Genomic DNA, 25,487 nt, shown 5'->3' with positions numbered 1-25,487 from the left:
CCTTCCCTGCTAGTGGAAATGTAAATTTAGTCATATCCCTAGGGAAAATCGTCTGGAGAGTGATCAGAATTCTAGAAATGGACCTACTTTATGGCCCAAAAATTTCTCTCCTGGGCATACACTTAGGGAAAACAAAACCATGTATCCAAAGAGATACATACACCCTTATGTTCATAGAAGCAGAGTTTGTAAAAGCCCAAACTTGGAAACAACCCAGATGGCCAATGACAGTTGAGTGGCTAAGAAAATTTTGGTACATATATACAAAGGAATACTATTTAACTATTAAAAATGGTGAGGTCATGTCCTTTGCAATATCTTGGTCATAACTTGAAGGAATCATGTTGAATGAGATAAGCCAGAAAAACAACTATTACCAAATGATTTTATTTATAGGTGGTACTTAAAAAAGGACAATAAGGGAGACTATAAGGTGAAACTTAGACTGGGTGTGATGTATTGCACCCTAGCAATGGGCTCTGGAGAAGGAGAAAAAGGAACAGGATGAAGGGACATTGGAGTCCTGGTGTATGATGGGGGAGGGTTCCCTGGGTTGGGGAAGTGAGTGCTCTCAGACACTTAAACATCTATCATGGGGAGACGAGGGGTTGTATCTGTGAGTCGTCATTTGTACTTTAAACCACATATGCTCCTAGTATTAAAAAAAAAAAAAAAAAGGGCTAGAAAATACTGAAACATGTAAATAGCAATCTAAGAAATTTAGGGAACAGGGTAAGGATCCCAGTTCCAGCCCCTGCCTCCCCACCTGAATGGGAGTCGCTTCACAGGGGGTGAAGCAGGTCTGTAGGTATCTATCTTTCTCTCCTCCTGTCTCCCCTCCTCTCTTGATTTCTCTCTGTCTTATCCAACAATGACGACATCAATAACAACAACAATAATAACCACAACAACAACAACAAAAAAGAAATTTAGGGCCATATTAGATAAACTAGCTTTCAAACTATGTATATTTGATATATTATAAAATTGTCTTCCAAAAGTTGTAATACAGTTTAAATGTTAAAATATTACATTTATAAATTTACCAGATGTTTCTGCTTACTCTTTCTGTCTGCACTGCTGACTTTCATTATTTTTTAAATCTTTATTTATTTATTTCCTTTTGTTGCCCTTGTTGTAGTTGCTATTATTGTTGTTATTGATGTCGTCATTGTTGGATAGGACAGAGAGAAATGGAGAGAGGAGGGGAAGACAGAGAGGGGGAGAGAAAGATAGACACCTGCAGACCTGCTTCACCACCTGTGAAGCAACTCCCCTGCAGGTGGGGAGCTGGGGGCTTGAACCAGGATCCTTCCTCCTCCGGGTCCGTGCACTTTGCGCCACGTGCGCTTAACCCGCTGCACTACTGACTTTTATTATTCTCAGTGACACTTGGTATTTGACTTAAATGATGGTATTGCTAAGTCCCAGCTCAAGTTCCTTCAAAATGTTCCACTGCAGCATGTAGATTGTCTTGAATTAAGTCATCCAGCCACTGAATGAATGTCTAAACCTTCCTTTATCCTAAATACAAGAATTTTCTCCGATTCTTCTACTTCCTCTAAAATTAGAACATTTAAAGACCTTCTTGCCTGTTCAGAGAGGGGGAAACATTCTTTATGAACCTCCATGTATATGAAATTAAATTTGTCTTTTTCTCTTACTGATATCTCTCATGCCAGTATATGTTTTAAGCCAGTCTAAGGAAAAAGAGGTGTGTATGGAGATACCCCCCCCCCATTTTTCCCTACAGTATATTTTTGTTAAAGTTTGCATTTTTATTACAAATGAGACTAATATCTTTCAAGATCTTTACCCTTTGTATATTTTCAATGGATTGCCAGTTATTTATGTTTTAGTAATGAGAGTAGTTTTATTTAAAAAATCATGTATAATTATTATTTATTTTGCATGAGACAAAAAGAAATTGAGAGGGGTGGGGGAGATAAATAGGGAGGGAAGGATACATACACATCTACAGTACAGTTTGACTGCTCCTAAAGCTTTCCTTCATCTGGTGGGAACCTGGGGCTTGAACCCTGGTTCCTGTGCATTATAATGTGTGAGCCCAATGAGGTGCAATACCACTAGGCCCACATCAGTTATTTACCTTTATTTTAATTTTTTTATTAAACATATTTGTCTTTGTTTCCTGCCAGCAGAATTTTCAGTAGGGCTTAGAGACTGCATGCCTCTACCACTCCCTGTGCACTATTTTATTTTTATTTTTCTTCTTACTATAGAGGGTGGCACAGAGGTGGAGACTGAGAGAAAAGGAGAATCACCACAGCCTAGCTCCATGGTGCACCCATGAATGGCTTGGGACTCAAACCCAGGTCCTTGTGCACGGTAGAATGTGTTCTCTACTGGGTGAGCTTTCTCCTGACCCCTATACTTATCTTTCATATTTATTACTAGGAGTTTTAAATATATATAAAAGGCTGGTGAAATGGCTCATTTGAATACTGTTCCTTTGTCCTGTGCACAACCTAGGCTCAAGCCTGACATTCACCTCACTGAAGGAATCATTGGTGCTGTGGCCTCTTTTACTTTCTCACTCCCTGCTTCTCTGTCTGTATATAGTTCACAAGATAAACTTTGGCATCCGCACTGCAAATATTTTATCTTTCTTTTGTATTTTGCCTTCTCATGCGGTTTATATGCTCTTTAAGAGTAGTACCTTGTTATAAGGGATTGGACAAAGACATTATTTATCCTGAAAGAAACTGACTAAGCTGGGAGCATGAATGGAATCAGAATGAGGATGGTAGACTTCTCATTTTGGACAATAAAATTATAATTTTAGTTCCAAAGGCTCAATTATTTCTAACTCTCAACTCTTAAACTGGGCTCATCATACTATGTCACTGAGCTACTAATATGTACAGGCAGTATTAAAACTACTAAAAGTCAAGGCCTATTCTTGTGACCTTACTGTTTCTTTTTTTTTTTCTTCCCCAGAGCACGGCTCAGCTCTGGTTTATGGTGGAACTGGAACTGAGTCTCAGGCATGAAAATCTCTTAGTATAACAGTTATGCTATCTCCTTAGCCCTTGAAAGAAAGTGATTTAAAGGTTTATGGGAACAAACAATACAGCATAGTAAGTCAGAAATATCTGAAAAGAAAAAGAGTACTAGACTAGGAACCTAATATTGCTGGAATTTTTAAAATGCTAATTATATAATAAGACCAACATATTTTGTTTAAAATCAACTCTGTTTAGTATAAAATAACGACTAATTTCATGAAAAAGGTATTTTTTTTCTCAAAGAACGTGTTTGCTGGTTCATTTGGGACTTGATGGGATTTTAGTTCTACGTATCAAAATAAGAGTTTAAAAAAGTGTAAACAGGGAGTCGGGTGGTAGTGCAGCGGGCTAGGGCTAAGCGCAGGTGACGCAAAACACAACTGGCATAAGGATCCCGGTTCAAGCCCCCGTCTCCCCACCTGCAGGGGAGTCACTTCACAAGCAGTGAAGCTAGTCTGCAGGTGTCTATCTTTCTCTCCCGCTCTCTGTCTTCCCCTCCTCTCTCCTTTTCTCTCTGTCCTATCCAACGACAACATCAATAATAACTACAACAATGAAACAACAAGGACAACAAAAGGGAATAAATAAACATATATTTTTTAAAAAGTGTAAACATCCCAAATAGAAATCCAAGCCTCATGTAGAAAGAGAAACAGGTAAAGAGCATGCCCCCATTACAAAACTGACACGCAAAATCATGAAGGTTATTTCTATATTTAGTTATGTAAGATATACACTTCAGCAAAACAGAAAAAATGTGCAAGCCTAAATTTTCTCATAACAAGGCAGGCATTGAATGAATTGTGACAGTGAAATTATCCTTTTGGCGTGGTGCAATTGCTATAAACATAGAAACACCAGAGCTGAGTGCTCACTCATGGCTTTGTTTATATGGGTGAGGTGCTTTCTTCATGTTCCACACCTTTGTCTATTTGCATTTTAGGACAGATATTGGGAACACAACAATGATCGAATCAAAGAACTGAGTCTAGTATACGGTTTGAGAGGGGAAAAAATGTGCTTAGAGTGTGTTAGTTTAGAATTTGTTAATACCACAGTGCTTAGGGTATGTATTAAAAAAACAAAAAATGAAAAAGGAGCCAAGTAGCATATGGAAATTAGTTACATAGCATCGTACTGCTGACAAGATGTTACCTTTTCAGCTACTGATAATCTCTTTAATACAGCGGAGACCCTGGTAGAACCTTGACAAGACTTAAGAGGTAGAGGAGTTGGTGGTAAACTCACACATCAACAGAGGTTTGATGTGATGGAACTGCATAAATATCGTGTAATATAAGAACAATGACCATGACATTAGGCTTTAATACCACGAAGCAGCAGGCAATGTGAAGGTGGTGGAGGAACTGGTTAGCACATCCATTTAAAAGAGAAGCTGTGATTTAAAGACAACTCAATGATGATCTCGGGATACAAACATTTAATTTCCCAGATGTGACTATGAAAGAAAAGCCAAAACCTCATATACATATATATATATATATATTAAATATTTATTTTATTTATTTATTCCCTTTTGTTGCCCTTGTTGTTTTATTGTTGTAGTTATTATTATTGTTGTCGTCGTTGTTGGATAGGACAGAGAGAAACGGAGAGAGGAGGGGAAGACAGAGAGGAGGAGAGAAAGATAGACACCTGCAGACCTGCTTCACTGCCTGTGAAGCGACTCCCCTGCAGGTGGGGAGCCGGGGTTCGAACCGGGATCCTTATGCCGGTCCTTGTGCTTTGTGCCACCTGCGCTTAACCCGCTGCGCTACAGCCCGACTCCCAAAACCTCATATTTTAAAGATAAGTCATATTTTCAACATTGACACCTGATCATTTTCACTTTTATACAAAGTTTTTTTTGTTTTTTTTCTAAAGTGGCACTAGAAAATGAACCCAGAACTGAGTGAGTGGCCTCTCCAGTCCAACTTTTCATTCACTAATTTTTTTTTTAATTGATAAGATAAGTACTGTCAGAGAAAGCAGAACCAACACAACATTGTTCAGTCATTCATGGAGCTCTCCTGGTGTGAAGATTTTTTAATTTTAATTACATGAATATCTGGTGCACAACACCTACACTATCTCCCTGTCCTCTCCTATAAAACAACATGTTATAAGCAAACACTTCTGTGGCCCAATGGGAATGTAAGTCATTAATTTATAAGCACTGATTAATAGATGCTATAAGTAGCCACTGTTAGAATACATAGCCCAAATATACTTCTAAGTCTTTGTATAGTAACTATTGAACTTTCATATGATATGTGCCAACTCTCTAACACACACACACACACACACACACACACACACACACACACACACACACGGGGTGGGAGAGCACACACGCAATAGATGAACAGTTGAAGCAGAAACAGAGCGTCAAAGCCTACCACTCATTATTAAAGAAAAAACATGGGGGTTGTGCGGTAGCACAGGGGGTAAGCGCATGTGGCACAGAGCGCAAGGACTGCCATAAGGATCCCTGCTCGAGTCCCCGGCTCCCTACCTGCATAGGAGTCGCTTCACAAGTGTTGAAGCAGGTCTGCAGGTGTCTATCTTTCTCACTACCTCTCTGTCTTCCCCTCCTCTCTCTATTTCTCTCTGTCCTACCCAACAACGAATGACATCAACAGCAACAACAATAATAACCATGACAAGGCTACAACAACAAGGGCAACTAAAGGGGAAAAAAATGGCTTCCAGGAGCAGTGGATTCATGGTGCAGGCACTGAGCCCCAGAAATGACCCTGGAGGCAAAAAAAAAAAAAAGAAAGAAAGAAAGAAAGAAAGAAAGAAAGAAAGAAAGAAAGAAAGAAAGAAAGGAAAAACACTATACTAATGAATAAGGGAGAGTCTAGTTTTTGATTACCATAGTTGATAGCGATCCACGATGGTGCAAGATATGCCAAGTACAATAGGGTTATACAGGTAACGTTTATTGTGTTGATTTTAACCTCTTCAAAGGATATTCTGATATTTCATTTCTCAGTATATTTGCTTATCAGAAGAGAACAATGGGCACGTCACACAAAACTAAAAAAATATGGTGCACTCAACCAGACTACAATATTTCTCATTGTAAATTAACAAGCTGTCTTGTAAATTTTTGTATATACATTAGATACATAGACATAATGCATGCCTGCATAGTGTACATACACTAGAAATATTTCATTTTTATATATTCAAACATTTAATAATTTGCTTTTAAAGAAGCATTTTCAGAAGGCAAAATTAAATTAGGGTAAAGGAAAATTAAAATGTCAACTTGTGCATTCAACTCATTTAAAACTTTTACTTATGCATGAACTGGAAAAATGAGTTTTTATTTTTATTCCTCAAAGCTAAATGAACTTATATTATAAAATGTTTACTTATTTGTAATCATGAGTGGGAGAGAGACCATAAAATTAAAAAAAAATGTTTAGATAGGCACAGAGAGGGAAAGAAGCAGAGATAGAGAGAGAGAGAGGAAACAGAGAAACTATAGTACTGACACTTCTTTCAACAAGGTGGGGAGCCTGCCGGTCCCTGTTCAGGCACCAGATGCCGGACTAGCTTCGCAGGCGGGAGACAGATGACCAGGGACTCATGGCTGAGCTGGAAGCAGTGCAGTGCCATGCTGGCTTTATTCATCTGCATTTATACTCTCCAGGAAGGAAGAGGTAGGGTGTAAAAACAGGGTGTGACTAGGAGAGGGGGTGGAGTGAAAAGAGAGTTCGAACCAGTGGGATTAAACCAGTGCCCTGCAGGCAGGGAGGGTCTCAGGTAAAACAGTGATTATGTAAATAGACCACAGCCTTAAGCAATGCAGGGGAACCTGATGTGATGATCAAAACAGAAGGGGTCTTAGAAGCAGACCAACAGGGGCCAGGCTCAAACTGGGGCCAGGCACATAGCAAAGCAGCACACAATCCACATGAATTAGTTCACTGGCCCATGAGACCAGAGAATGACTTAGCTCTAGCAGATGGTAGTATCAGGGATTTAATCTGGAAATCTCAGACAAGCCGGTCTAGAACACTACTGCTATGGTATTTCCCTTAGCTCAAATTTACACTGTTAACTGCAGAATTTGCACTGCTGTTAAGAGGGAGTGAAGAAAAATCCACATTTATCAATAATTTACTATTGTTTGGTCCCCTAAACATATTTTTGTCATTTCTTTTACATACTAAGCCTGGGTTAAAAAGATATTATTCTCAAGACCAGTTGAGCAAAAAAAAAAATTCACATGTTATCATGCACAAGGACCAGGGTTCAAACCCTGATCCCCTCCTAGGGGGTAGGGAGAAGGAAGGAGGGAATCTTCAGGAATGGTGAAGAAGTGCTACACCATCTCTCTTTCTCCTCCTCCTATTTCAATTTCTCTCTTTCCTATCAAATAGAAGAAAGAAAACAAAAAAACAAGGCCACCAGGAGCAGTAGATACATTGTGCAGGCACCAAACCTGAGTAATAAAGATGGTGACAAAGGAAAAAAAGATATTCTTTTTTTTTTTAGATTTCTTTATTGGGGAATTAATGTTTTACATTCAACAGTAAATACAATAGTTTGTGCATGTATAACATTTCCCAGTTTTCCATATAACAATAAAAAAAAAATTAAATAAATAAAATAAAAATAAAATAAATATTAAAAATAAATAAAAAAATAAAAAAAATTCTAATTTTATAAAAATAGTTTTAAACAAGATTAAGTTTAGTAATAGTTGCCTGGGGTCACAGAAACAGAGTTAAGATTCAAAATTTTGATTTTTTTTTACTTAATTTATTATTTATTTTAAAAATTTTTATTTATTTAATAGTGAGAAAGATAGGAGGAAAGAAAGGGAGAAAGCAACTGACATCACTCTGCTGAATATGCTGCCAGGGATTGAACTCAGGACCTCATGCTTGATAATCCAGTGATTTATTCACTGTGCCACCTCCTGGACCACAATTTCTTTATTATTTATTTGAGGTAAATTGAGAAAGAAGAGGGAGAAAGAGAGAGAAGGAGAGAAAGGTGAAGGAGAGAGAGCGACAGAGAGACTGCTTAAACTTTTTTGAAGCTTTCCCCCTGCAGCTGGGGAGCAGAGGCTTGAACCCGAGTCCTTGAACACTGTACTATGTGTGCTCAAACAGTTGCACCACTGCCTAGAGCCCAAGATTTAAATTTAATAATCTTGGTGACTGTGTCATTTCTTTGGATTTATTATTTGCACATTATAGCCCACAATTCTAAAATAAAATGCAATGTTTTGTATTACTAAATGTTTTGATCTCCTCTAACCACAGTTTATGTGGTATTTGAATCAGCCAGATATGGTGAGGTCATGACTCAGCTTTGATGGACTTACGGGCTTGTGGACAGCTGGACTCTTGAGATGGGAATCATGCTAGAGACATGAGGCTTTATGTAAATTTGAAAATGAGATGATTCTTTGCAAAGCAATGATGAGACACAGAGGAATAGATAAGAAATAAGCAAGTGGGGGCTAAGTGTACACATTACCATGCATGAGGACAGGGTTCAAGGCCCTGCTCCCCACCTGCAGGAGAGCAGGGTTGTGATTCTTTCTTTCTTTCTTTCTTTCTTTCTTCCTTTCTTTCTTTCTTTCTTTCTTTCTTTCTTTCCTTCCTTCTTTCTTTCTTTCTTTCTTTCTTTCTCTTTCTTTTCTCTCTTTTGTTCTTTCTCCCCTTCCCTCCATCCTTCTTTCCTTCCTTCTTTCCTTCCTTCCTTCCTTCCTTCCTTCCTTCCTTCCTTCCTTCCTTCCTTCCTTCCTTCTTTTTTCCCCACCAGGGTTATTACTGGGGCTCACTGTTGGCACTACAAATCCACTGCTATTTGCTTTTCAAATTAAATTAAATTTGTCAGGACACAAAGAAATGGGGGGATGGATAGACAGAGGAAGAGAGACACCTGCAGCACTACTTCATCACTCATGAAGAGTCATCCCTACAGGCAAAGAGCAGGGGCTATAGATATCTTTCTTTCTCTTTCCCTATTTCCTCCTCCTTTCTCAATTTCAATGTGTTCTATCAGATCATAAATAAATACATACATACATACATACATACATACATAATTGGTCACTAGGAGTAATGGATTCATTCTGCAAGCACCAAGCTCCAGTGATAACTCTGGTGGCAAAAAGGAAAAGGAAGGGGAGGGGAGGTGCCAGGCTAGCGTCGCCAGAGAGAGAAGAGACCAGGAACTCGTGGCTGAACGGGAATGCAATGCAATGCCTTTATTGATCAGAGAATAAGTAAGCAGGAGGGAAACTTCATAACCAATGAAATAGTGTTGCAAGTTCTATTTTTCTTCTTCTTTTATTTTATTTTATTTCCCCCCTTTCTTTTTGTAACCACTACCAAAAAAAAAGAAAAAGCACCAGGAGCAGTGGACAATTCATTGTATAGGCACTGAGCTTTGGTGAGGGAAAAAAAAAATTCTCATTTTATAAAAATACTTTTAAACACATTTAGTAAAAGTTGCTTGGGATCACAAAACCAAGTTTATAAGGAATATATGTGAATAAAAAGTAATACAATAATCTAATTTTAAGATTTATTTGGTTTTTAATATTTCACTCTTAATATAATCTGGATTAGGATCCATGCCAACTCTAGAACAAGACGTAAATTGACCTATTTGTGCCAGAATTTAAAAATGAACCTTAGTCTTTTCTTTTTTCTTTTATTTTCCCCCTCCTTCCTTCCCTCCTTCCTTCCCTTTCTTTTCCTTCTTGATTTTTTTCTTTTTTAAAAAGATTTTGACAAACACATCATAAATAAAGGCAAGCACCCAGAATAGATGTAGTCAAATTTAGTGGAACACATATTTGCAATCTTTATGGTTTAAACATTTTTGTTTGTTTGTTTTGTTAGAATCATATTGTCACCCAGGTTGGACCTCAAGATTTTTTATCTTTCTGGAACTTTTCAATTACTCTTGAACGAAACACATAAAAGTGAAGTGTGCATGTAGACACATACAACACATGACATAAGCTCTCTCTTCTCTCTCTTTGGCCAGTGCATCAACCTTTACTTTTCTAACTTCTCTTTTGCTGTTTTATGCTGACTTATTGCCTCACAGACTGGACCAAGTTCCTGGCATAACGTAGTGCTTGATATGACTAATTATTGCTCCTTTACAATTTTTCTCTACCTACATTGGTGGGCATTTATAACAGAAAGGAATGTTAGATATAAAATTGAAGGTATTTTGGCCTGATCATTTCAAAATTATTTCAACTGTTAGAGCATTTGAGTTGTACCCATGAGATTTTCAATTTGGTCTTTACACATGTACCACAGTGGTGCCCTTATTTTCTCTCTCTCTCTTTACGTCCCATGTGAAATAGTCTCTCACATGTAATACATAAAAAATAAATGTTTAAATAAGTTTATCTAGTAATTCTGATCTAGTAATATAACCTCTTTTTTTTTTTTAGAAGATTGCATTTACTCCAAGGAAAACTGTTTAACATGAAGTAAAGCTTAAAATCTACTAAGTGTCTAGTGGATGAAATTTGGGGTCTTTATGTTGGAAGAAGCTAGAGAGTCTATTTTAGGTATATTCCAAGGGGCCCTGCTATATTTTTACCTTTAGGTTGCTGATTATTTAGCAATTTGTTCCGCTTTATATCCTAATGCTTTTCAGCCACCAAGTTTTAGATGGTACCATTATGCCGTCCTGATTTCCCTGGGCAGATCACCTTACCAATGTAGCCTGGAACCCCATCTCCCCAAAGGCCTACCCCAGTTGGGAGAGATAGAAACAGGTGGCGGGGGTGGGTATGGATTGACCTGCCAGCACCCGTGTCCAGTGGAGAAGCAATTACAGAAGCCAGACCTTCTACTTCTTGCACCCCATAAAGATCTTTGAGGGATAATGACTAAGAAAGCTCCCAATGGACGGGATGGAATATGGAACTCTGGTGGTGGGAATTATATAGAATTGTACCCCTTATCCTACAATCCTGTCAATCATTATTAAATTGCTAATAAAAAAAATCTGCTAAGTGAAGTTTTCTAAAGACCTGATTGTTCAAAAGCCACAGTTTCTGTGAGCACCAAGACTGTCTAACCCTATATAGTTCAAATAGTTCAAAGCTCCACCTTTGCCTGGAGCTCAGTGAGGAGGAACTTTGCATAACATCTTGTATGAGGTGGCAAAATTATTATAGCATCAAGCTATTGTAACCTTTTCTCTAAGGGTGGAGACAAAGGCAACAGCATATAAAATTTTTACTTCATAAAAATCATTGCTATCCTAGCATAGTCATATATATATTTGTTTGTTTGTTTGTTTTTTTATGAGAGAGAGAAACCAAAGCACCACTCTGTCACCCAAGAGGTTCTATTTGCTTTGCCATTGTTCCTTTCTCATGTGGTGCTGGAAGCCGATCTCAGGGCCTCACAAAATTAAGTAACACACTCTAACCCTGAGCCATTTCCTGGTCCTGATAGAACAGTTTTGAACATACAGTTGCTATCTTATTAACTATACTCTTTCATTGGAAGGTCTGTGCTACTTTCAGAAAGAGTACTGATATTGGAACCATGTTCTTAAGATTTATGATAAATGGTAAAGAAATATATACATTTTTCAGTACAAGAGGATTCAACAGTGAAATTTTGGAGATGTTGGAAAGATACAGGTGCACAAAGGAATACTATAAATACTCAAACTAATATTCTAGGACTTAATTTATTGGCATGGACAGATGTTCATGATGTATTGTTAAGTAGACAAAATAATTAACTGTGTAGTGTCAGGATAGTCTTCACAGAATATAATAGACCATCCAACTCAAAATTAATTGAAACGGTATATTTGATTTTATCATTATAATTATTCAAGTTATTAATGCTATTAAATTATAAATATTAAAATGCTATGGGGAGTCGTGTGGTAGCGCAGCGGGTTAAGCACACATGGTGCAAAACGCAAGGACCAGCATAAGGATCCCGGTTCGAGCCCCTGGCTCCCCACCTGCAGGGGAGTCACTTCACAGGCTGGTGAAGCAGGTCTGCAGGTGTCTATCTTTCTCTCCCCTTCTCTGTCTTCCCCTCCTCCTCTCTCCATTTTTCTCTGTCCTATCCAACAATGACATCAATAACAACAACAATAATAACTACAACAACAATAAAAACAACAAGGGCAACAAAAAGGAAATAAATAAATAAATATATTTTTTAAATGCTACATCAAATAGGTAGGGCAGACCTCAGGTCTGTTTGTTAATGGATATATTCTCAAGAAACTAGGTTCTTTCTGTCTCTTTGTCATCCAAAATATTTGCTTTATTCTATAGCAGATTTCCTAATAATTGCTGGATATATTCCAGCTGCAATTGAGTATGATTAGTGCTTCCTCATTTGTACTCAGAGAAAGAAAGATGAACTATCACTTGTTATAAAGAAAAGAGAGCCTTCTAGTAGTCTCTAGAAACCCTCTGCTCATTTATCACTGACTGGAATTGTATCATATATGCTTATTTTTAAACTTATGGTTGGGCTTGGAAGTTAGATCAGTAAGACTCTGGTCAGTGGTATTGGCGAGGTTGTGGAGAAAAAGTAACTCTGCTACACTGCTTACGGGAATGTGAACAGTGCAATCCCTAGGGAAGCCTATGTGGAGTGTCCCCAAACAAATAAAAATAAAATTACCTTATGATCTAGCAATACCACTCTTAGATATTTATACAAATGATACTGAAACACTAACTCAAAGTGACATATTCACCCCTATGTTCATAGCTGCACTATACACAATAGCCAAAGATTGAAAGCAGCCTAAATGCCCATCAACAGATAACTGGTTAAAGAAGTTGTGGGGGGGTCCGGCGGTGGCGCAGCAGTTTAAGCACACATAGTGCAAAATGCAAGGACCAGCATAAAGATCCTGGTTCGAGCCCCTGGCTCCCCACCTGCAGGGGAGTCACTTCACAGGCGGTGAAGCGGGTCTGCAAGTGTCTATCTTTCTATCCCCCTCTCTGTCTTCCCCTCCTCTCTCTATTTCTCTCTGTCCTATCCAACAACGAACAACATCAACAATGGTAATAATAATAACCACACGAGGCTACAGCAACAAGGGCAACAAAAAAGGGGGGGAAATGGCTTCCAGGAGCAGTGGATTCATGGTGCAGGCAGGAGCCCAGCAATAACCCTGGTGGGGGGGGAAAGAAGTTGTGGGATGCATATTCCATGGTATAATACTACTCTGCAATTTTTAAAAAAGATAATATTGTGTCCTTTGGGACAAAAATGAATGGAATAGGAAGTGATTATGCATAGCGAAACAAATAAAGAAATGAAAGACGACAGATCATTTCACTCAATGTGTAACCTAGAGATTTGACACACCCATGAATTTGAAAAATAAAATAAAAAAGCCACAGAAGCAAGCAAATTGTTTCTAAGATTTGAGAGGACAATGTGGTTATCTCTCGGAGGTGGGAGGGTTGGGACACAGAACTTTGGTGGTGGTGTGAAACTATACACTGTAATTTTACAGTCTTGTAACCAATTAACCTCAAATAAACAGTAGATAAAATTTAAAAATGTTTTTTTTAAAGACTCTAAGGTCAGTTTCCTAAATCAGTTTACTTTTGTCAATTAGGCACAAACAATGCTTTTGGAATCAAAGCAGATTCTTTATTTTACTTTTTTTTTTTTTAACCAGAGCACTGATCAGCTCTGGTATGTCAGTGCAGCAGCAAAGAAGTGGCTCGCTTCATTCCTGTCCCACATCTTGGAATCTGAGTCTATGCCCAAAGTTTGGCGTCGTGCGAAGATAATAGCGGTTTTGAAACCAAAGAAAGACCCAACACTGGCCGCCAGCTATAGACCAATTTCTCTCCTTTCCGTGTGTTACAAACTCCTTGAGAGGCTGCTTCTGTCACATATTTCTCATCTTACAGAGAAATTCCTATCACCCGCCCAAGCTGGTTTCCGCCCAGGAAGATCTACCTGCGAACAAGCCCTGGCCCTCTCAACTTACATTGAAAATGGATTCCAGAAGAATTTAAAGACGGGTGCTGTCTTTGTTGATCTCACAGCAGCCTATGACACGGTCTGGCACCTTGGTCTCCTAGTCAAGATCTCAAGATGCCTGCCTCCATGGGTGGCCAACACTATATCGTTTCTTCTCCAAAACAGAAGATTCCGGGTGCATCTGGGTGACAAGTCTAGCAGATGGAGACTTGTCTCAAGTGGCCTTCCCCAGGGCTCTGTTCTGGCTCCTACGCTATTTAATATTTACATCAATGACCTTCCAGAAACTTCTTCAAGGAAGTTCATCTACGCCAATGACATCTGCTGTGCAACTCAGGCATCCAAGTTCGACATCCTCGAGGAAACACTCACGAAAGACATGTCTCTGATATCTGATTACTGTAAAAAATGGCGACTAATCCCTAGCACTGCAAAAACGGTATCATCTGTTTTCCATCTACACCATGCCTCGGCCTCGCGTGAGCTTAATCGCAGCTTGGCGATACGAGAATCCGGCATGAAGCCCAGCCAGTCTATCTTGGCATTACTCTCGATCGCACTCTGTCATTTCACAATCATCTCATAAAAACTGCAGCAAAGGTGGGCGCGAGGAATAACATCATTGCAAGACTGGCCAGCTCCTCATGGGGCGCGAGCGCTTCCATACTACGATCATCATCTCTGGCATTACGCTATTCCACTGCAGAATACTGTGCCCCAGTATGGTTCCGTAGCCCCCATGTCCACTTGGTCGATTCCAAATTATATTCCTCCATGAGGATAATTTCTGGAACCATCCATTCCACCCTGGTTCCATGGCTGCCAGTTCTTAGCAACATCGCCCCGCCAGATATTCGTCGGGATGCGGCATCATCTAAGTTCATTTCCCACGTCTATGCTCGACTGGACCTGCCAATATACGTGGATACCTTTGCCCACCCTGTTCAACGCTTGATGTCTCGTCACCCAATCTGGTCCCCTACGCCTACACTGAACTTCTCTGTTCCAGACTCTTGGAAACAGAGTTGGCAGTCAGCTGAGGTAAAGAACAAACACCTCATCACAGACCCCTGCAAGCGTCAACCCGGCTTTGACCTAGCATGTTATGATTGGGCCCTCCTCAATCGCTATCGAACAGGCCATGGCCAGTGCTCCACTATGTTCCACCGCCGGGGGGTGGGGGTGGGGGGCAGAGACGACCCAAACTGCCCCTGCGGCTCCAGACAGACTATAACCCACATAGTCAACGACTGCCACCTCTCCAGATTCAAAGGAGGTCTCGAAACTTTACATCAGGCTCAACCTGATGCTGTTGACTGGCTATGGAAGAAGGGCAAACGCTAGAAGAAGAAGTGCAGGGAATTGAGCCTGGGACTTTGGAGCTTCAGGCATGAGAATCTCTTTGCATAACCATTATGTTATCTAACCCCACCCCCAAACCAGATTCTTAAAATACCTGAGGTTTGAATACTCTACAAATTTAGTACTACAAAATGGCTTAAACTGCAAAGCTGACAGGAATGTAGTTAACATAGAGATTCCATGGGAAGATGACACTACCTGCTATTTTTTTTTTACTTTCCTTTCAATAGTTCATTTTAATGACAGAGGTTTGATGTAAGGACAGAGAAAGAAAGGCCAGAGCAAGACTCTGCTCTAGTTTATGGTGGTGCTGGAGATTGAATTTGGGACTGCAGAGCCTCAGGCATGAAAGTCTTTTACATAACCATTATGCTGTCTCTCTACCCCTTGCATAAGGTGATGGTAGATAGCATAATGGTTATGCAAAGAGACTCTCATGCCTGAGGCTCCAGAGTCTCAGGTTCAATCCTCTGTACCACCATAAACCAGACCTGGACAGTAAAATAATAATAATAACTATTATTATTATAATTATAAAATAAAACTTATAGTACTATCACAATAGTATACTGCTCTTCTCTACCCTGTGATGACTTCTACAGTATGTTTTAACAAAAGAGCTGTGTGAACTACAGGATATATAAATGGATTAAAATCCTGAATCCATATTTTTCACTGATACCAGAAGAAAGGAGTAAGTAATTAAATTATTAGTCCAGATGCTACCGTAATTCCAACTGGACTTCCCTGGGCAGATGACCCCACCAATGTGTCCTGGAGCCCCACTTCCCCAGAGCCCCACCCCACCAGGGAGAGAGAGAGACAGGCTGGGAGTATGGATCAAACTGTCAATGTCCATGTTCAGTGAGTAAGCAATTACAGAAGCCAGACCTTCCACCTTTTGCACCCCATAATGTCCCTTGGCCCATGCTCCCAGAGGGATAAGGAGTAGGAAAGCTATCAGGGGAGGAGATGGGTTACAGAGTTCTGGTGGTGGGAATTCTGTGGAGTTGTACCCCTCTTATCCTATGGTTTTTGTCAGTGTTTCCTTTTTTTTTTTTTTTTTTTTTAAGATTTTTATTTATTTATGAGAAAGATAGGAGAGAAAGTGAAAGAACCAGACATCACTCTGGTACATGTGCTGCTGGGGATTGAACTCGAGACCTCAAGCTTGAGTGTCTAATGCTTTATCCATTGTGCCACTTCCCAGACCACCAGAGTTTCCTATTTATAAACAAACAAACAAACAAACAAACAAATAAATGAAATTCTTAAGTCTTATTTCCAATTTTGGTAGTTATCTGTAACAAAAGCTTTACTCCCCCCCCCTTATTTGAACACCAGCTTGTTTACTTTAAGATTTCAGATAAAGGGGCCAGGCGGTGGTGCACTTGGTTAAGCATGCACATTACAGTGTGCAAGGATCCAGGTTCAAGCCCCTGGTTTCCACCTGCAGGGGGAAACCTTCACAAGTGGTGAAGCAGGGCTGCAGGTATCTCTGTTTCTCTCCCTCTCTATCTTCCCCTCTCAATTTCTCTCTGTCTCTATACAATAATAAATAAATAAAACATTAAAAAAAATTTCAGATAAAGTATAAACCAAGCTACCTGCTGCTGCCTATAAGAGGTGAAGAGAGTGAGGCAATTTGAACTACAGGTTATTTATTTAACATTAGTTGTCACCAACTTCCCCACTTTCATGACCCACCCAAGAGCAAGAAGCCTGGAGGGGAGGGGAAATAAATAACTTGTTAGGCTACTAAAGCTCTTCAGAAGTTTCTAAAGCAAACTAAGTGTTCTGACATTCAGTCAATTCACAGAGAAACTATTAATCAAATGAATGCACATTTGTATACTTATGACAGTCTTGTAATTCAATATTTTCTAACAGGGATTTTTTTAAAGAGATTTGTTTTAAAGAAGAAAATGAATGATATTCTCCCTTAATTTTTACATATAATAACATAACTTTGTGCAGCAAATAATTTCTATATGATGCAATGGGAATACATTTCTTTTACATTTTCTTCCTTTTGCTCACCTGTATATAATATTCTTCTATAAGTAAAAAAGTGTTATTGTTGACAATTAAAAAAAGAAATTTTTTTAACCAGAACGCCATTCAGCTCTGGCTTAAGGTGGTGCAGGGGATTGAACCTGGGACTTTGGAAACTCAGGCATGAAAGTCTCTTTGCATAACCATTAGGACAGCATAATGAGTCTTCATGTATCCACTTCAGCAAAGATAAATGGTGACAAGTTTTGTCTTATGCATTGTTTCATAAGTTATAAAATCAGTTAAAAAGATCTTGTCACTTGCTTAATTAACATTTTCTCTACTTCACAGAATTTTCCCTTATACAAATAAATACAGTTAAGACCAGTCTAATATTGTTCTTATTAGTTGCATCAATTCCTCTAAAATTGTATTTCTTCAAATGACTGGCTTTTTGTCAGTCTCTTGCTCTCTTTAGGCTTCTTAAAAACTTATACATGGCCAAAAAAAAAAAAAAAAAAAAGGATATGCAAACAGACTCTCATGCCTGGGGCTCTGAAGTCTAAGGTTCAGTCCCCACACCACCATAAGCCAGAGCTGAGCAGTGCTCTGGTAGAAGTAAAAAATTGCTTACAAAAATATATATATACATCATTATTCCTAATGTAAGGGGGGAAACACATGACTCAAGTAACTTGGTTATACAAAATTGAATGCCTTGGGTGAGGGAAATAGCTTACTTGGATAGCGTGCTGATTTGCTATGCACCTGCCCCAGGTTTGACTCCGCCCCCACCACATAGAAGGAAGCTTCCTATTGTAATCTCTTTCACTCTCTGTTTCTATCTAAAAGCAAACAAAACACCAAACAAGCAAGCAAACAAAATAATGTGGCTCACTGGAAATATAGAGTAATTCTGACATCTTCCTTATTTTTAATATTTATTGTGGCACTAAGGCTTCAGAATAGCAACTCCTTCATTCTTGTTATTCTAGGTAGCTGAGAAGTAAGTAGATAGATGATTTATAGATAGATATGTTTATAGCTAGGTAGACACACACACACACACACACACACACACACACACACACACACACACACATATAGACACGACAACCTCATCCCACCTTCACGGGGCTTCCTCTGATATCATGCACTTACTTGGTGCTTTCATGTGCGTTGGATCATTGTGCATGGCAAGATGTGAGCTCTACTCAGTGAGCTGTCTTCTGGCTCCCACATTTATAATTTTTTAAAATCTGTGAACACTTTCATTTCCCTTTATATTTGATATAAATTAAATGCTTAAATGGACTTACCATTGACTAAATTTGACATAGAAGGAAGATGGTCCATGTTGGTATTATAGCTTCCTGTTTTCCAAGGCACCCTGACAGATACCCCTGTGAACACAAGGTCCCAGTTTGAGAGGCACAGTCCAGATTTTTCTTACCATTTAAGTACTTGCCTCTACTCTTTAACTTTGTTTCTTGGATTTTGAGACAACATTTTCTTCAAGAACTTTGTTTTGAATTTAATTCTTTTACTTTCCCTACTGTGGACCTCTTTGCTACTATGCCTTATTCTGGAGACTAATCTTCAGCAGTTAGTCCTACTGATGCTTGTCCTGGCCACTTTGCAAAAAATCCCCACATCCATAAACCACAGCATTAAGAAGCTAGCTAATTTAATAAATCTTTATTGAGGGCCAACTATGTGTTTGACACCTAACTAGATCTTGGGAACACTGGTTGAAAAGAAAGTCACGAACTCTATCTTTAAGGAACCTAAACTGTCATAAGGGATATAAATAAATATATAGACAACTACAAAACAAGCTAATAAGCATCACATTAGATAAAATACTGTATCTTATGAAGCACAGAAAGGGTGCCATAAATGGCTCAAAGATGTCTCCCAAGAATAAAATACACTCTAACAAAAAGAGAGACCAGGAAGAAGTGTGTTGGGTGGTGATTTTCTATATTTGAATAAAAATTTACTCCATCCACCATGTCAAATGGTTACTTAGAATTAAGAAGATAGTCCAAATGGTGTTCAGCATAGGAGCTGGTATAGCAGAAGATCCATCAAGAATGTATTAGTGAGCAGATCGCTTTCTCTCCTCTCCTCTCCTCTCCCGGATCAACTAGGAATACCAAAGGAGACCACCCGGACCGAAACAAGACAGGACTAGAATGACCACAGAAACCCAGTAAATCACCCGTGAGTACAAACACGCGTGGCTGGTGACAGAGAGGAGAGAGGGGCCTAAGGAGAGATTAAGTGACTGCTAACAGTTCGACAGTTTGTCAGTGGAGACACCACCTCCAGTCTGCTCCACCAACAAGGGGACAGCTGAAGGGAGGAAAGGACTCCCCAGAGACTCACCAAGTGCAACTCTGAGTCTCCATTGCTACTACCCTCAGAATCTGGAGCAGCAACAGGGAGGGACACCAGGGGACAGAGATGTAACCGGGAAACTCAGGAGAAGACCTATACCTCGGTGGCATAGCTGAGGGGCTGTGAAAGTCTCTTTGCATAACCACTGGATTATCTCTGCCACACCCTGCTTTATCTCTTGGTCAGGAGTCATTGATTAAGCCAAGAAGCCTATTGATAGTTTAAAAGCCCTCAGGCTACCATAGCCTACAGGGGAAAAAAAAAAGGCTTTTACACCACTGAACTCCAACTCAGGGATTGAAAAAACTGTTAACTTATATAAAATGGTTAAAACAACAAGAAAAAATAATGCAGACTCGAACCAGGACAAGAGTCCAGCTAAAAGTCCTCCAGAGGGCGAAGCACAAAACAACGAGTTCAACATCCAAACATTAGCTAAGGAAATAATAACAGGAGTGAGTAAAGAATTTGAAAAAATTGTAATCAGAACTGCAGGAACAACAAATGAGAATATGGAAGAAAATTCTAATAATCTCATGGTTATTAGAGAGCTGAAAGCTGAAATTGCTGAGCTAAGAAGGCAACTAGCTGAACAAGCTAAAACAGTATCAGAGCAGGGCAACAAAATAGATGAACTCCAGAAAGCAGTAGAGGGCAGAGAGAATAGAATCAATGAGGCTGAAGACAGAATTAGCAAGATTGAGGATGAATTAGAGACAACTAAAAAAGAAGTAAGAGATCTCAAAAAGAGATTAAGAGATGCTGAAAACAACAACAGAGTCCTATGGGATGACTTCAAAAGAAACAATATACGCATTATTGGCTTACCAGAGGAAGAAAGAGAAGGGGAGGAAGAAAGCATTCTCAAGGCCATAATAGCTGAAAATTTCTCTAGTCTATACAACACCAAAGACATAAAGATTCAAGAAGCCCAGAGGGTCCCAAACAGAATTAACCCAGACCTAAAGACACCAAGACATGTCATACTTAGATTGGAAAGGAATAAGGATAAAGAAAGGATCCTCAAGGCTGCAAGAGAAAAACAAAGAGTCACCTACAAAGGAAAACCCATAAGATTAGCAGCAGACTTCTCCATACAAATACTACAGGCCAGAAGAGAATGGCAAGATATCTATCGAGTGCTCAATGAGAAAGGCTTTCAGCCAAGAATACTATATCCTGCTAGATTGTCATTCAGACTAGATGGAAGCATCAAAATCTTCTCAGACAAGCAACAGTTGAAGGAAGCAACCATCACCAAGCCTGCCTTGAAAGAAGTTCTGAAAGGTTTCCTATAAACAACCAGACCACCACAAATAGAACATATATCAAAACACTCTAAAACTCTACAAGAATGGCGTTAAAATATCTTCAATCTTTGATATCAATAAATGTCAATGGCCTGAATTCACCTATTAAAAGACACAGAGTAGGAAGATGGATCAGAAAATACAACCCAACAATATGTTGTCTACAGGAAACTCACCTAACTCAACAAGACAAACACAGACTTAAAGTGAAAGGATGGAAAAAACTATCATTCAAGCCAATGGCCCACAAAAAAGGGCAGGAACAGCTATTCTCATATCTGACAGGATAGACTTTAAAATAGATAAGATTAAAAGAGATAGGAATGGACACTACTTAATGCTCAGAGGATCAGTCAATCAAGAGGACTTAACAATTATTAATATCTATGCACCCAATGAGAAGCCATCTAAATACATCAAACTTCTACTGAAAGAGCTACAGCAATATATTAACAGTAACACAATCATAGTAGGGGACTTCAACACCCCACTATCTCAACTTGATAGATCATCCAGGAAGAAAATCAGTAAAGACATAAGGGAGCTAAATGAAGAGATAGATAAACTAGAACTATTGGACATTTTCAGAGTCATTCATCCCAAGAAACTGGAATACACATTTTACTCAAATCCACATGGATCATTCTCAAGGATAGACCATATGTTAGGCCACAAAGACAGCATCAGCCAATTCAAGAGCACTGAAATCATCCCAAGCATCTTCTCAGACCACAGTGGAATTAAACTAACATTTAACAATCAACAAAAGATTAGTAACAGTGCCAAAATGTGGAAGCTCAACAGTACACTTCTTAACAACTTGTGGGTCAAAGAGGAAATCAAGGAAGAAATCAAAATGTTTCGAGAGTTCAATGAAAATGAAGACACAAGCTATCAAAATATTTGGGACACAGCTAAAGCAGTCCTAAGAGGGAAGTTCATAGCTATACAAGCACACATTAGGAAACAAGAAAAGGCACAAATAAACAGCCTGATTGCACATCTTAAAGATCTAGAAGAAGAACAACAAAGGAACCCTAAAGCAACCAGAAGGACAGAAATTACTAAAGTTAGGGCAGAAATAAATAACATTGCGAATAGGAAAACCATACAAAAGATCAATGAAAGTAAATGTTGGTTCTTTGAAAGAGTAAACAAAATCGACAAACCTTTAGCCAGACTCACAAAACAAAAAAGGGAGAAGACCCAAATAAATCGGATAGTAAATGAAAGAGGAGATATCACAACAGACACTGCAGAAATTCAACATATCATGCGAGGCTTCTATGAACAACTATATGCCACCAAGTTAGAGAACCTGGAAGAAATGAATGATTTCCTAGATACCTACCAACTTCCAAAACTAAGTAAAGAGGAAGTGGATAACATGAACAGGCCCATCACAGCTAATGAAATTGAAACAGTTATCAAAAGTCTTCCCAAAAATAAAAGTCCTGGACCAGATGGTTTTACAAATGAATTCTACAAAACTTTCAAAGAAGAACTAATACCTCTACTTTTAAAAGTCTTCCAGAAGATTGAAGACACTGGAATACTCCCTGCCAGCTTCTATGAAGCCAACATCACCCTGATACCAAAAGCAAACAGGGACACAACCAAAAAAGAAAACTACAGACCAATATCTCTGATGAACATAGATGCGAAAATATTGAACAAAATTCTAGCCAACCGGATACAGCAGTATATCAAAAAGATTGTTCATCATGACTAAGTGGGGTTTATCCCAGGCGTGCAAGGTTATGGGAACCTGGCACCTAGCACAGAATCGGGTCAGGTCTTTTGTGTCTTCTACGCCCTGGTAGGCATCCCATTCAATGTGATCTTCCTCAACCACCTGGGCACAGGGCTACGTGCCCACCTGGTCAGCCTTGAGAGGTGGGAGGACCAGCCCCGGCGCTCCCAGCTGCTGCAGATGCTGGGCCTGACTCTGTTCCTGACCCTGGGGACACTGCTCATCCTCATCTTCCCACCCATGGTCTTCAGTCATGTGGAGGGCTGGAGCTTTGGCGAGGGCTTCTACTTTGCCTTCATCACTCTCAGCACCATTGGCTTTGGGGACTATGTTGTTGGCACGGACCCCAACAAGCATTACATCTCCATGTACCGGAGCCTAGCTGCCATCTGGATCCTCGTGGGCCTGGCCTGGCTGGCTCTGGTCCTCCCTCTAGGCCCTGTGCTTCTGCACAGGTGCTCCCAGCTCTGGCTGCTCAGCAGGGGCTTTGGCCTCAAGGAAGATGGAATCCCTGAGACTGGCGGGCTCCCCAGGCCTCAGAAGATCCCCATCTCTGCATGAAGTTTCCCCCAGCCACTCCAATAGCCCCTCCCAGTTTTCCCAGCCCTCCACAAACACACCCTTCATATTTCCCGCCCCAAGTCCTCCTCTGCCAACAGGCTCATTTCCCAGTAGAAGCAGACTGCAAGAGTCCAAGAAAAGTAACAGAAAGGTGGTGTAGAGACAGAGTCAAAGGCAGAGGAGTGTCGGACAAGACATGGGCCATTGTCCCAGAACCCTGTCCTTCCCTTCAAAAGAGATCTAGAGAAGAATCCAGATATGAATCATAGTGGTCAAATTTCCATGCCCCCCACAACCTCCTCCTCCTCCTCCCAGGAGATCTGGTACAAGACAGCAAAATAATGATGATGAGTATGATGATGATGATAATAATAATAATCTTTGTCTTAAAAAAAAAAAAAAAGAATGTATTAGTAGAAAGAATTTGAATGCTTTGAGGTATGGATCAGAAAAGAAAATGTATTTCTTTTGGACTGAAAACTTTTGGTGACCATCTTATAGAACATTTACAGGTGTACTGTTTTATTTATTTGTTTGTTTATTTATATCACTGTACTTTTGCTCATGGGAATGAACTATCTTTGTTATCTTGGTGACATCTTAATCATTATGAGTCCTTGGCCTTTGTGAAACCTCTTCCAAGCAGAAGTGATTACTTCATTCTCTCTCTCTCTTTAGCCTTTTTGTTTCTGTATCTGAAAGTACACCCACATCTGCCTTTCATGCTGTCTTTCTTCTCAAAGAAAGCAATTACTCATCTTAACTCTCTGACCTCAGAACTCTGTATAGTACTTAAATATCCTAGATATTTTGAAGATATGTGGTGGAGACCAAGAGGTGGTAAGGTGGCTAGATGTTGGAGAATGGGCCCTCTGTCCCGGAAAGTTCAGGCCATTGTTTCCATTAGATCCGAGCGAGTTGATCCCCAACTCTCCCTTCAGGTTAAGACAAGGGCTGGTTCCTCCAGTCTCTGAAATTTATGACAGCTGGAGCCCCCGACACACACACGGGTGCCTTTCTACACATGCCACCTCCCCCCTTTCCTTCTTTAATCAAAAGCCATGGATTACTGTGTTAACTTTAAAACTGTCAGCAAACATCTTGATTGCTCCAGCTGTCTCCTTTTTCCTCTCTCTTGCTGCTCCAAAGTGCTTGCAATTTACCTCCGGAAAAATGTACATTGTAAAGCTTATGATCAAACTGTCTGTTGGTCAAAATGTAACTATGCATTGTGTTGATCTGTGTTTGGGTTAATGGATATCCCAAACCTTCCCCCTGAGTTATGGTCTATATTTACCTGATTTTTCTTTCAATAAACGAATTGTCCCACTTTCCCAGGCTTTCCCAGGACTGACTGCTTGTCTCCCTGCACACTTTGCCCTCGACACACTGAGCTACCCCAGGACCTCCGGGGGCCACTTTGACCTCCATCTCCCAATGGCTGGGGAGACTGGCGGGAACCAGAGTGAGCCTGTAGCTAGAGTGATGAATTCTCAAGTCTGAAGGCCCGAGTTTGACCACTAGCATCAGAGTGATGCTCTGGTTCTCACTCTCATATTAATAAATGTCTTCAAGGATAAATTATTAACCTGATTGAAATTCAATTTCATTTTCAAATTCAATGGATTATTTAATTTGCTTTATGATTAAAATACTATCTCAGCATTTAGAAATTTCAGGTTTACTTTTTCCTTCTTCTATCTTAATACAAATAGCAGTTATTTGCGGTGATGTTGCATTTGTGTGGAAACCACTGTGATTAGGTGAAATATGATGTAAGACTCATTTCCCACTGAGTAATTCAGAAGTAAATAACCCAATCATTGATGACTCCTCTAAGGTGGGGATAGAAGGTTAGGCTTTTTCCACACAGTTAATCAGGGTTGAGTAATGGAAATAAATGAGAAACAGTGGAAGGAAAGCCAGTTCCTACCCTTTCTTGTCCTGCTACAGATGTAGGAGTCTTGAACCTCTAGTTATTTACATCAAAGGTGATTTTGTTTTGTTTTCTTTTTTTTTTTTTTACCAGGTTTTATTAGAAATAATCAGTTTTTAAGTATTATACTTAATCTGAGTA

The 25,487-nt window shown here is 39.5% G+C and overlaps 1 protein-coding gene across 1 annotated transcript in view; it reads left to right on the top strand.

Moving 5' to 3' along the window:
* LOC132537594 (potassium channel subfamily K member 16-like) overlaps positions 1-23,566 on the top strand; it is a 53,360-nt gene extending 29,794 nt beyond the window's left edge. Inside the window, exons 2-4 of the mRNA XM_060188452.1 lie at positions 3,051-3,101; positions 3,973-4,027; positions 22,845-23,566. Of these exons, the coding sequence (XP_060044435.1) occupies positions 3,051-3,101; positions 3,973-4,027; positions 22,845-23,410 (672 nt within the window). The 3' untranslated portion in view covers positions 23,411-23,566. The remainder of the gene's footprint in view (positions 1-3,050; positions 3,102-3,972; positions 4,028-22,844) is intronic.
* Positions 23,567-25,487: the final 1,921 nt, after the last annotated feature.

Source organism: Erinaceus europaeus, chromosome 3, assembly GCF_950295315.1.
Source record: "Erinaceus europaeus chromosome 3, mEriEur2.1, whole genome shotgun sequence".
NCBI classification, from domain to species: domain Eukaryota; kingdom Metazoa; phylum Chordata; class Mammalia; order Eulipotyphla; family Erinaceidae; genus Erinaceus; species Erinaceus europaeus.
The sequence above is the reverse complement of the archived record's forward strand: the minus strand, read 5'-3'. Positions and strand labels throughout refer to the sequence as shown.